Raw genomic sequence first — 12,799 nt, 5'->3', positions numbered from 1 at the left:
ACGACCAGGGTTAGCATACTGCCAGAATCCAGTAGTGCTTCAACCTCTTTCCCTTCAACCTTCACCCTGCACATATGTTTGTTTCTTGATCTTTCAAGTACAGTGGTTACAACAGGACATGCATACCGTATATCATCTTCATTTTCACCGAGGTTACATTGCATTGGCTCTTCTTTAATAGGGCAGTAGGCTGCAATATGTCCCGGTTGATTACAATTGTAACAGATAATAGAGGTTCGGGGGGGAGACCCCCTCGACACCCAGTCCCGGTTTCCGTTTTTTTCCTTAGTGTCTCTGCCTGATTCTGATTCTTTCCTCATGGCCCCACGCTGCTCTCTTCCCCCTCTATATGTTGGGACAGCCTTACCCTGTCCGCTGGTTTGCCCAGGCCTGGGGAACAGGAATATTTCCTCCTGTGCCTGCTCAGCTGTTCCTGCCGTACAATACCGTTCAACCAGGCCCACGAGATGGTCGGCGGAAAGTACCTCGTTCTGGCCAACCCATCGTCTCACTTCTTGGGGTAGACCTCGCTGAAACTGGTTGAGTACGATGGTCTCGACGATCTCGGCGGATGACCGGGTCTCTAGTCGCAACCATTTCCGTGCCAGGTGAATCAAGTCGAACATCTGTGTTCGTGGGGGTTGTCCCGGTCGGTAGGACCACTGGTGAAAGCGGTGTGCCCTCACGGTATCGGTCACTCCCAGTCTAGTCAAGATCTCTCCCTTTAGTTTATCGTAATCCTGTGCATCTTTCAACTCTAGTTCGAAATATGCTTTTTGAGCATCCCCTGCCAGGTATGGTGCCAGAAGCCCTGCCCATTCTTCTTTCGGCCACTTCTCCCTCTCTGCCGTCCTTTCGAAGGTGGTAAGATATGCTTCCACATCATCCTGTGCTGTAATTTTTTGAAGAAAATGATTGGCCCGCCTCTGGGTATTTGCAGCTGGTAATTGAGCCCCAATTTGGTCCGCTAGCCCCTTTAGGCCTTCTCTTAACTCCCGGGTGTTTCTCTCTTGCTCTTCTCTGAGCAGCTGGTTGGTGCAGTGCTGGACCTGTAACGTGTCCTGATACATTCGCATTGCATCCTGATGAGCTATTTGTTGAGCTCTAGTTGCCTCTTGTTGGGCGGCCACCGCTTGTAACAGGGCCTGTATGGCTCCCTCCATACTCATTTTCCTGAGAAACTGTCCTAACCAAACAAAGCCACAAAAAAACCCTGACTCCCCTTTGGAGTGCTAACTGAACACTTTTTAAAATATTTTTCTTCTACCTAACCAGTGGTATGGTTAGTCCATGCCCGCATCCTCCACCACGTGTGGCAAACCTCTTCAAGGTTAGGAGCGTTTGTCACAAATTAAGTGGTAAACTGTCACCAAATCACCCAAGAATGAGAGTTCTTTCGAACAGGACAGTACCTGTGTGTTTGTTTCTCCATCCTGGTCCACCCAGGCCGTAGGCGAGGTCAAGGATAGCAGGGTTCGGTACACGAATCGGGTTCTCGGTAGGTCCAGGTCCAAACGCCAACAGGTAAGTCCAAAACAATCCAGCTCATACACGGTAAATCCAGCCAATCTCTATTGTCTCTTTCTCTATTGTTCATAGATCCTTCCAGCACTCTCTCTCTCTCTTCCTGGTTTTTCTTGACCCTTTATCTGTGTGTCGGCTCCACCTTCTGAGGGTTCCCCTTGCTTCTGGGACTTGTAGTTTTGGGGGTCGGCCATTTTGTGATCTGTAGTTCTCACAGGGGTGGCCATTTTAGTGATCGGGCAGAGCCCGTTTATTAGTTCTGCTCTCACATATCTGCCATTTATCACTCGACCCCCTTCTTTGCCACAGTAGATAGCAGCCTCTTTGCTAGTGATGGCTATTTAACAGTCTGGCCTTGAAGTTGTTTTTCAGTCTCTCAGTCCCAGCTTTGATGCAACTGTACTGACCTCGACTTCTGGATGACAGGGGGGTGAACAGGCAGTGGCTCGGGTGGGGCTGGTTTTTCTTTTGTAGTCCATGATTTTCTGTAGACCCTGCCACATACGTCTGAGCCTTTGAATTGCGACTCCTTTGTTTCTATACTGACGTTTTGGCTGTTTGATTGCCTTGCGGAGGCAATGACCTCTAAATGCAGCCTCAGGATATGTGATTTCCAGTTTCCATAAAGTCCAACTTCCTTGAGGGCCGTCGTGGTATCAGCTTGAGGGGAGATATACACGGCTGCGACAATAACCAAAGAGAATTCCCTTGGGAGATAATACGGTCGGCATTTGATTGAAGCATTCTAGGTCGGGTGAACAAAAGGACTTGAGTTTCTGAAATTTAGCACAATCACAAAATTAGTTGTTAATCTTGAGACATACCCTTTTTCTTCCTGGAGAGATGTTTATCCCTGTCAGCGCAATGTAATGAGAATCCAGATGGCTGGACCGACTCTGACAGTATATCCCGAGAGAACCATTTCCGTGAAACAGAGTGTGTTACAATCCCTGATGTCTCTCTGGAAAGAAACCCTTACCCCGATTTTTATTTTTTTGATCACTCACACCGATTACCCTTTTGATTGTAGAATAATAGTTAGTCATAGCGATGTTGTTGTGTAATGTGCCAGAGACTGCTACATGGGTATTTCAGAAATCTGAGCAAAAATCATGAGGCTGGTAGTAGCACTGGAAATGTTCTAATTTTATCTTCCCCCACACTTTTTATAACTCTTTTTTTCAAATGGTGGTTTTGTTTCAGTACTGTAGTAGTAAATCTACCCTGGTGCTTATGTGGTTTTGGCAAGGAATAGCCTACAAATGATTGGCATGGTAAACGCAAATAATTTCCACCATGACTGATATACAGATACACAGAGTGTATCACAGAGTGTCCAGACATTAGGAACACCTGTTCTTTCTATGGCAGACTGACCAGGTGAATCCAGGTGAAAGCTATGATCCGTTTATTGAAGTCACTTATTAAATCCACTCCTGTCAGTGTAGACGAAGGGGAGGATACTGGTTAAATAAGGATTTTAAGCCTTCAGACATGCATGTGTTTTATTCAGAGGGTGAATGGGCAAGATAACAGATTGAAGCGCCTTTGAACGGGGTATGGTAGTAAGATGCCAGGAGCAACGGTTTGAGTGTGTCAAGAACTGCAGCGCTGCTGGGTTTCCCGTGTGTATCAAGAATTGTCCACCACCCAAAAGACATCCAGCCAACTTGACACAACTGTGAGACGTGTTGGAGTCAACATAGGCCAGCATCCCTTGTAGAGTCCATGCCCCAACGAATTGAGGCTGCTCTGAGGGCAAAAGGGGCGGAACTCAATATTAGGAAGGTGTTCCTCGTGTTTTGTAAACTGTACATTGAGTTTATGTAGTGTGTGTGGCTTGTGTTTTTCACTGCTCACTAATTTCCCCCTCTCCTTTTCTGCAGGTGTGGTAGAGGGGGACCTGGCTGCAGTAGAGGCCTATAAATCGTCAGGGGGGGACATCGCCAGGCAGCTGACGTCCGACGAGGTGCGCCTTCTCAACCGGCCCTCGGCCTTTGACGACGGCTTCACCCTGGTCCACCTGGCCATCCGCTTCCAGAGGAAGGACATGCTGGCCGTGCTCCTCACTGAGGTCAGGACGACATACAGGCCCTGCCAATGTATTAGCTGTAATGGTACAGATCAAATACTTTATTTATTCAGCTGTACCAGTTAGTGTAAATTAAATGTGCTGGTAAATAGTCACTCCATCTCCAGGTTGAGTTAGTTTCTACTTGTCAATGTTTTGAAGATCTGGCTGATGAATAGCTGTGTTCACCTCTATCTACCGGGAGAGGACACAGTGGATGGGATGTGTTGTATTGAGCTGTGGTGTGTGTGTGTGTGTGGCAGATCAATGGGAGTGTAAACATTATTCCACTGCTGACTTGAAGCTCTTGTGTGTGTGTGTGTGTGTGAGAGAACCCTGGAAGGACTGGCAGGACTTTGTCCGCTAAGGAAGGACAGGGCAGGGTCTACCTGGGGCCTGTTCAGAAGGGTGCAGTGTTACCAAATGTTCAGATAGATATAGATTGTGTTAAACAGGGAATCGAGTCAGGGATTCTACTCATTAGATTTCTCCCTGGAACGCTCTGAATGTTTCACCTGGCTTTCATGCTCCCTAGGTTATATTTGCAGTAGGAGACATTTTATCATTCCTGTGTCACATTCTCTGTCTGTGTCTAGGTGTCCCAGCAGGCAGCTAAGTGTATCCCAGCCATGGTGTGTCCTGAGCTGACGGAGCAGATCCGTCGTGAGGTGGCTGCCTCCCTGCACCAGCGCAAGGGAGAATTCACCTGCTACTTTCTCACTGACCTGGTCACCTTCACCCTGCCAGCAGGTCAGCCTTCCACTGACCTAGTACATACTACTGCAGTAGTTTTATTTAGCCTAGTTACTGTGTATAGTTGTGGCGTCCTGTTTTTCTGCTCTTCTACACTAAAGCTTCATGTCTTAGGCCTGTATGATGGTAGAATGCATGCTTTGTGTTAGGTATGGTTGTTTCCAACTACTCAAGATAAATAATTTCCCTGGCACCATCTTACGGTTTTGTCGGATGAACAGGCCAACTGTTTATTTCCCAAATCAGGGCTCCAGAATGTGACGATTTGGTCGCGTTTTGCCACTCTTTGACTTGGCTAAGCTAGTAAAATATTGAATTGCTTGGAACTGTGCGAGCTGGAAATTCTAGCTGGTCACTTCAGTCAACATTTTCTGTTTTGGGGGAGGCTACAATTATGATTTGGTGAAACACAAGGCTCCAGACTGCAACCATTTAGTCACATTTTGCAACCCTTTGACTTGACTGTGCGAGTGAAAATTAATTGGATGCATCGATGTGTGCTGCACATTCAACATGGTCACTTCAATCCAATAATACAATTTTTTTAGGAGGATAAAACCATGATTTGGTCAAACAGTGTGCATTATCCTCATTACCATCCTTATCCTTCCTGTAATGAAAGTGTCTGCCCTGTGCCTGTTTCGCTGGCGGAAGCCACTGTCACTCCCTCTCCCACACGGGTGCTCCGAGTAGGTTAAAATATAGTGCTGATTGGGCTATTTTTCAGTTGTTGTTTTTTTTAATTACTAATTGACCAACGTTGGTTCAATTATTTGAATTCCATTTAGTTCATTTTTTTCTGTGAGCTCAATGTGCACATTGTGCAGCTTCTCTATTGATAAATCAGATCAAGCGCGAACTCTGCGATGTACTAAGGAGTTGTAGTTTCCAACAGGTCAATTTAGTGCAGAAAAAGTTGTAATTAACTACAATGACCATAATCCATTGGGTGTCTACTTGTCCGGTCTGTGTTACTTTTATACCTGCTGCGTAAAAGAGACAGAAGGATCCGCAATCAAAGGATGGAGAGCAGTTGCTTCGTGAGGTATCTCTACCTGAAAATACTTAATCTAAGTGATTTTGATAGTTGGTATTCAGCAGTCATAAAATAATGCCTTATTTATTTGGAAGAACTACTAAAATAGTGATTTTGACGTAATGTGAATAAATTATGGTTAATGGGACTTTTGTTTTATTATGTGTTGAAGTATTCAACACACAATGCATAGTGCATTAAATGTAAAAAATAATCTAAATACATTTTATGTTGATATATTTAATAATCGAACCGACCTCAAAAAGCACTAATAGCTCAGCACTACTAAAGGAAGAGAAAAATGCAATAGCAGAAGAAAAAAAATCTGAAAGCAACTGTTGTGACAATGTTTGTGGAGAAGAGGGTCTCATGTTTTGGGGGGTATTGCATGTATTTCTTAACTCTTGATATTGAATGTTTTAGCATCGTTTTAAACCCAAAATAACTGCGCAGGTCGGCCATTGAGGTCAATCATTTGAGGCCAATAGATGTCATTGGGTAGTATGCTGCAAAGTTTTTTTTAGACATAATATTTAATATTTGAGTAATCAGTTACACTTACAACAGGCAGCCTAATAAAGTAATTATGGACTGTCGTTTCTCTTTACTTATTTGAGCTGTTCTTGCCATAATATGGACTTGGTCTTTTACCAAATAGGGCTATCTTCTGTATACCACCCATACTTTGTCACACACAACTGATTGGCTCAAAGGCATTAAGAAGGAAAGAACTTCCACAAATGAACTTTTAACAAGACACATCTGTTAATTGAAATGCAGGAGGGGACATAGCACGCACCCCTGAGGGGCCCCCGTGTTGAGGATCAGCGTGGCAGATGTGTTGTTACCTACCCTTACCACCTAGGGGTGGCCTGTCAGGATGTCTAGGATCCAGTTGCAGAGGGAGATGTTTGGTCCCAGGGCCCTTATCTTAGTGATGAGCATTGAAGGCACTATGTTATTGAAAGCTGAGCTGTAGTCTATGAACAACATTCTCACATAGGTGCTCCTTTTGTCCAAGTGGGAAAGGGCAGTGTGGAGTGCAATAGAGATTACATCATTTGTGGATCTGTTGGTGCGGTATGCAAATTGGAGTGGGTCCAGGGTTTCTGGGATAATGGTGTTGATATGATTTATGACCAACCTTTCAACGCACTTCATGTCTACAGAAGTGAGTGCTACTGGTCGGTATTAATTTAGGCAGGTTACCTTGGTGTGCCTGAGCACAGGAACTATGGTGGTCTGCTTGAAACATGTTGGTATTGTTATTATACAGATTAAACATGTCAGTGAAGACACTTGCCAGTTGGTCAGCGCATGCTTGGAGTACACGTCCTGGTAATCCTTCTGGCCCTGTGGCCTTGTGAATGTTGACCTGTTTAAAGGTCTTACTCACGTCAGCTACGGCGAGCGTGATCACACAGTGGTCCGGAACAGCTCTCATGCTTGCCTCGACGAGCGCATAGGAGTCATTTAGCTCCTCTGGTAGACTCCTGTCACTGGGGAGCTCATGGCTATGCTTCCCTTTGTAGTCTGTAATCGTTTGCAAGCCCTGACACATCTGATGAGCTTCGGAGCCGTTGTTGTCAGATTGAATCTTAGTCCTGTATTGACACTTTGCCTGTTTGATGGTTCGTAGCTTATTATCTGCGTCATCTGTCCACTTCCGTATTGAGTGAGTCACTGGTAATTCCTGCTTTAGTTTTTGCCTGTAAACAGGAATCAGGAGGATAGTTATGGTAAGATTTGCCAAATGAAGGAGAAGGGAGAGCTTTGTATGCATCTCTGTGAATGGAGTAAAGGTGGTCTAGATTTTTTTTCTTCTGGTTGCAAATGTAAGATGCTGGTAGAAATTAGGTAAAACAGATGTGTTTCCCTGGATTTAAGTCCCCGGCCACTAAGAGCGCCGCCTCTGGATGAGCATTATTATTATTTTTTGCTTATGGCCTTATACAGCTCGTTGAGTGCGGTCTTAGTGCCAGTATCAGTTTGTGGTGGTAAGCAGCTACGAAAAATATATTGGTAAATAGTGTGGTTTACAGCTTATCATGAGATACTCTGCCTCAGGCGAGCAATACCTCGAGACTTCATTAATATTAGATTTTGGTGCACCAGCTGTTATTGACAAATAGACACATACCGCCACCCCTTGTCTTGCCGATGCACTTAAAATCAAGCCAGCTGTATGTTATCCATGTCGGCGTTCAGCAGGACATAAGATATTACCGTTTTTTTAATGTCCCATTGGTAGAATAGTCTTGATCGGAGCTCATCCAGTTTATTTTTCCAATGATTGCACGTTGGCTAATGGGACTGATGGTAGAGGCGGGTTACACACTCACCATCAGATTCTTAGTCCCCCCAACCCAAGTCTCTTCTTCATGTGAATGATGGGGATTTAATGAAGCCTTGTCCGGTTTCTGAAGTAAATCCTTCGCTTCCAACTTGTTTAAAGAAAAAATCTTTGTCCAGTACGAGGTGAGTAATCTCTGTTCTGATATCCAGAAGCTCTTTTCGGTCATAAGAGATGGTGGCAGAAACATGATGTACAAAATAAGTTACAAATAACACAATAACACGAGCACAGTTGGTTAGGAGCCCGTAAAATGGCAGCCATCTCATCTGGTGCCCGTAAAACGGCAGCTTTGACTCCTGCAACCTCAGGGTATTAAACCCTAATCACTTCAGCCTGGCTTGGTTTTTTTAACGTGTGTGTAGATCAAGAGGTTAAGACTGATTCACTTTCTTCTCCAAGACCTAAACTTAATTTCACTGTCAAATAAATACTTGCCCTCTAACTTGCCCTTTTTGAAGTTCTTTGATGATTAACTGTATCAAGTCTTCCTTGTGTTGTGTAACTAAATCGATTGAATGCCACCCTAAGTGTGTTTTTGTCTGCAGATATCGAGGACTTGCCCCCAACAGTTCAGGAGAAACTGTTTGACGAGGTGCTAGACCGAGATGTACAGAAAGGTGAAATATTGACTTATTTCAGTAACTTAAAATGCCACTATTTTACTGAATTGTGTGTGAGTGAGAGACTGTTGTCATAGTCAACACTGGGTGGCATCTGAAATAGTTTCCATCCCTTCTACTAAATTAGAATGCTGCTGTATAGTGTTGTACTACAGGTCTGTTCACTGCCTGCCAACAGTGTGCATTCCCTGCTGGCCTTTCTGACATTTTGCCTGCCCTTATCGTGTGTACTTGCATCTGTGCTAATCATGCTAATTGAGTTTTAGGATTTCACTGATCCCTAAAGGGCTCTCTACAGGGATTTCATAGTCTTTGCAAATGGAGCTACGGAGGCCAGTTTGCATCGCGTTTAAAAAATTCTGCCTCAAAGTACCTAGAACTACGTAGAGGGCAACGCAAACAAACCTCCGTCGGATCCATTGCGTAGACTGTGTAGAGCCCTTTAACGAATGACTGTACTTCCTCCTGGGCCTTTTGACTTTACGACGAAGAGTCGTTCAAAAAGAAAGAATCGTTTGCAATCTGCATATCACTAATCACTGTATATCCCTATACTTTACAAGACTTGATGTTAGTTCTGGGCTGGAACAAAAGCCTGCACACCATATAAAACCAAGGAGTGATTCATTTTTTTAAATGACCCCATTGCCCTTTCAAAGCCTCACTTTCTCTCTCAGAGCTGGAGGAGGAATCTCCTATCATCAACTGGTCTATAGAGCTAGGCACGCGGTTGGACAGCAGGCTGTATGCCCTGTGGAACCGCACGGCTGGGGACTGCCTGTTAGACTCAGTATTGCAGGCCACCTGGGGCATCTATGACAAGGACTCTGTCCTCCGCAAGACCCTTCACGACACTCTGCACGACTGCTCCCACTGGTGAGACCTGGGTCTGGGGTGTGTAACTTTGTCTGGGGATAGGATGAGAAGGCTGTGTTTGTTTGTGCAAACCAATTATTTAATTGTGGAAAAAAGAAAACCTGTTATCATTGCAAAAGGGTTTAAAGCATTTGAGTAACACTCACTTGACCTTTTCCACAGGGAGTTGATACAGGGTCACTGATGTGTGTGTGTGTTGTCTGTCTAGGTTCTACACGCGCTGGAAGGAGTGGGAGTCGTGGTATTCCCAAAGCTTCGGCTTGCACTTCTCACTCAGAGAGCAACAGTGGCAGGAAGACTGGGCTTTCATCCTCTCACTGGCCAGCCAGGTACTCACTCACTCACTCACTCACTCACTCACTCACTCACTAATTTCCTTATGCATATAAAACATAAAGCTTTGAGCTTTTTAGGTGGAAGGACTTGGGATCATCGGTGTACAGATGTAGGATCTTAATTTGATCACACTTGTTTTTTTTGCACTGCAGAAAATACAGATGAACTTTGATTTACATAAATTCTCAAAACCTAACTTTTAATGTAGCCTGCTTTTGGCCAGTTAATAGCCAAACAACCGATCAAGCAAAATTATTGACTAAACGTTAAAATCCTGTTGCTGCAGGATTATTTGGCTGTGACAATATAGGTGAAATTAAGATCCTACATCTGTACTGTAACATGTAACATATAACATATAAAAAGCATTTACTGCCCATGAATTATGCAATGCCATACTGCTCTGACCATATAGGAAAGCCCATAAAGTGTGTGACAGCCTCCACTATGTCATTTTCATTTGACAGTTGTGTAATCAACTGTTTCTCTACTATATCAATCACAAGATGTAGAACCAACAGAGGCATTGACCTAAGGTTTTCATTTTTAACAATCAATCAAATTAGTCTTGATCACATTTATTTATAGTATCAAGGCATGATTAGAAATCCGGCTTACAGCATTGCTCGATAGACTAACAACTGATAGTAAGTAATAGCTCAAATCCTAACAGTATATTTTGCAGCTATCCACCAAAAAGGTAGTTTGATGTGCCGCTTTCTTTGTGTTGTATCTCTCTCTACAGCCTGGAGCCAGCCTGGAGCAGACTCATATTTTTGTTCTTGCACACATTCTTCGTAGACCAATCATCGTCTATGGAGTGAAGTATTACAAAAGTTTCCGTGGTGAAACACTTGGGTACACCCGTTTTCAAGGTGAGATGTCTGCTTTCTTTGGCCTTAGTCTTAAATTGGGCTGATTTTGAGGCTCTTTTTTTTTTCTCCCTGTGACGTAGTGGGCTCCTTAGTGGCACAGCGGTCTAAGGCACTGCATCTCAGTGCTTGAGGCGTCACAACAGACACCCTGGTTAGAGTCCAGACTGTATCACAACCGGATCGTGATTGGAAGTCCCATAGGGTGGAGCACAATTGGCCCAGTGTCATCCGGGATTGGCTGGTGTAAGCCGTCATTGTAAATAAGAATTTGTTCTTAACTGACTTGCCTAGTTAAAGGTTAAAGACTTTTAAAAAAATAAATCAAATCCTGACAAGCAAAAGGCTCTCTAAAAATGCAGTGTTGCAGATTTCTCTCCTTGTCCAATTAGATTGATGACCCAGTCTGTGTCCATGGGTTGGACCATATCTGCTGGGTCAGACAAAGCCCTTCTGATTTGAATTTGCCCTAGCACAAGAATCGTGGCACAAGGATGATGCAAATTTTTGATTGCGTTTGCTGATATGCAGATTTGAGAGTTTTGCTCAAAAGGTCAGTATTCAATCAATAGTGGATTTCCGGATAGCGCTTTCAGAAGCGTTTTGATTTACACAGCAGTGCGTCATAGTTGGAGGGAGTTGCCACTTGATTTAGAAACTGTCAGTCTCGTAGCATGACCCTTAGCATTGCAGATAGAAATGTATTGTACAATGGCAAGAAAAGGTATGTGAACCCTTTGGAATTAACTGGATTTCTGTATAAATTGGTCATAAAATTTCAACAATAGTCAACAATAGACAGTCTGCTTAAACTAATAACACACAGACAATTATACGTTTTTGCGTCTTAATTGAACACACTGTGTAAACATTCACTGTGCAGGTTGGGAAAAGTATGTGAACCCTTGGATTTAATAACTGGTTGACCCTCCTTTGGCAGCAATAACCTTAACCAAACGTTTTCTGTAGTTGCGGATCAGACCTGCACAAGGGTCAAGAGGAATTTTGGCCCATTCCTCTTTAAAAAACTGTTTCAGTTCAGCAATATTCTTGGGATGTCTGGTGTGAACCGCTCTCGAAGTCATGCCACAGCATCTCAATCGGATTGAGGTCAGGACTCTAACCGGGCCACTCCAGAAGGTGTATTTTCATCTGTTTAAGCCATTCTGTTGTTGATTTACTTCTGTGTTTTGGGTCGATGTCCTGTTGCATCACCCAACTTCTGTTGAGCTTCAATTGGTGGACAGAACCTTACATTCTCCTGCAAAATGTATTGATAAACTTGGGAATTCATTTTTCCGTCGACGATAGCAAGCTGTCCAGGCAGCAAAACAGCCAAAACCATGATGCTCCCTCCACCATACTTTACAGTTGGGATGTTATGATGTTGGTGTGCTGTGCTGTGCCTTTTTTTCTCTACATAGTGTTGTGTGTTCTTTCCAAGCAACTCAACTTTAATTTCATCTGTCCACAGAATATTTAGCCAGTAGCACTGTGGAACATCCAGGTGCTCTTTTGCAAACTTCAGACGTGCAGAAATGTTTTTTTTAGACAGCAGTGGCTTCTTCCGTGGTGTCCTCCCACAAACACCATTCTTGTTTAGTGTTTTATGCATCGTAGACTTGTCAACAGAGATGTTAGAATGTTCCAAAGATTTTGTGATGTCTTTAGCTGACACTCTAGGATTCTTCTTAACCTCATTGAGCATTCTGCACTGTGCTCTTGCAGTCATCTTTGCAGGATGGAGAGTAGCAACAGTGCTGACCTTTCTCCATTTATAGACAATTTGTCTTACCGTGGACTGATGAACATCATGGCTTTTAGAGATACTTTTGTAACCCTTTCCAGCTTTATCCAAGTCAACAATTCTTAATCTTAGGTTTCTGGGATTTATTTTGTTCAAGGCATGGTTCACATCAGGCAATGCTTCTTGTGAATAGCAAACTCACATTTTGTTTGTTTTTATAAGGCAGGGCAGCTCTAACCACACATCTCCAATCTCGTCTCATTGATTGGATTCCAGGTTAGCTGACTCCTGACTCAAATGAGCTTTTTGAGAAGTGATTAGCCTAGGGGTTCACATACTTTTCCCAAGCTACACTGAATGTTTAAATGCTGTATTCAATATAGACAATCAAAATACAATAATTTGTGTGTTAATAGTTCAAGCACACTGTGTTTGTCTATTGCTGTGACTTAGATGAAGATCATATCCAATTTTATGACCGATTTGTGCAGAAATCCAGGTATTTCCAAAGGGTTCACATACTTTTTCTTGTATGTATGACATGAATCCCTGACACGATTCCCTAATGTACATGACAGAAGAATGTGTTGTTTTCCATAATATATCCT

At 43.5% G+C, this 12,799-nt stretch overlaps 1 protein-coding gene across 2 annotated transcripts in view; it reads left to right on the top strand.

The window, feature by feature from the left end:
* LOC110502495 (ubiquitin thioesterase Zranb1) overlaps nt 1–12,799 on the top strand; it is a 47,519-nt gene that overhangs the window by 30,861 nt on the left and 3,859 nt on the right. The window contains exons 3-8 of one of the 2 annotated variants that reach the window (XM_036960039.1): nt 3,411–3,598; nt 4,192–4,345; nt 8,286–8,357; nt 9,020–9,236; nt 9,445–9,565; nt 10,318–10,447. In XM_036960039.1, coding sequence (XP_036815934.1) covers nt 3,411–3,598; nt 4,192–4,345; nt 8,286–8,357; nt 9,020–9,236; nt 9,445–9,565; nt 10,318–10,447 — 882 coding nt within the window. The remainder of the gene's footprint in view (nt 1–3,410; nt 3,599–4,191; nt 4,346–8,285; nt 8,358–9,019; nt 9,237–9,444; nt 9,566–10,317; nt 10,448–12,799) is intronic. The other variant, XM_021580551.2, reaches the window with a different exon arrangement.

Source organism: Oncorhynchus mykiss, chromosome 23, assembly GCF_013265735.2.
Source record: "Oncorhynchus mykiss isolate Arlee chromosome 23, USDA_OmykA_1.1, whole genome shotgun sequence".
Lineage (NCBI taxonomy): Eukaryota > Metazoa > Chordata > Actinopteri > Salmoniformes > Salmonidae > Oncorhynchus > Oncorhynchus mykiss.
This window is presented reverse-complemented; position numbering and strand designations above follow the sequence as displayed.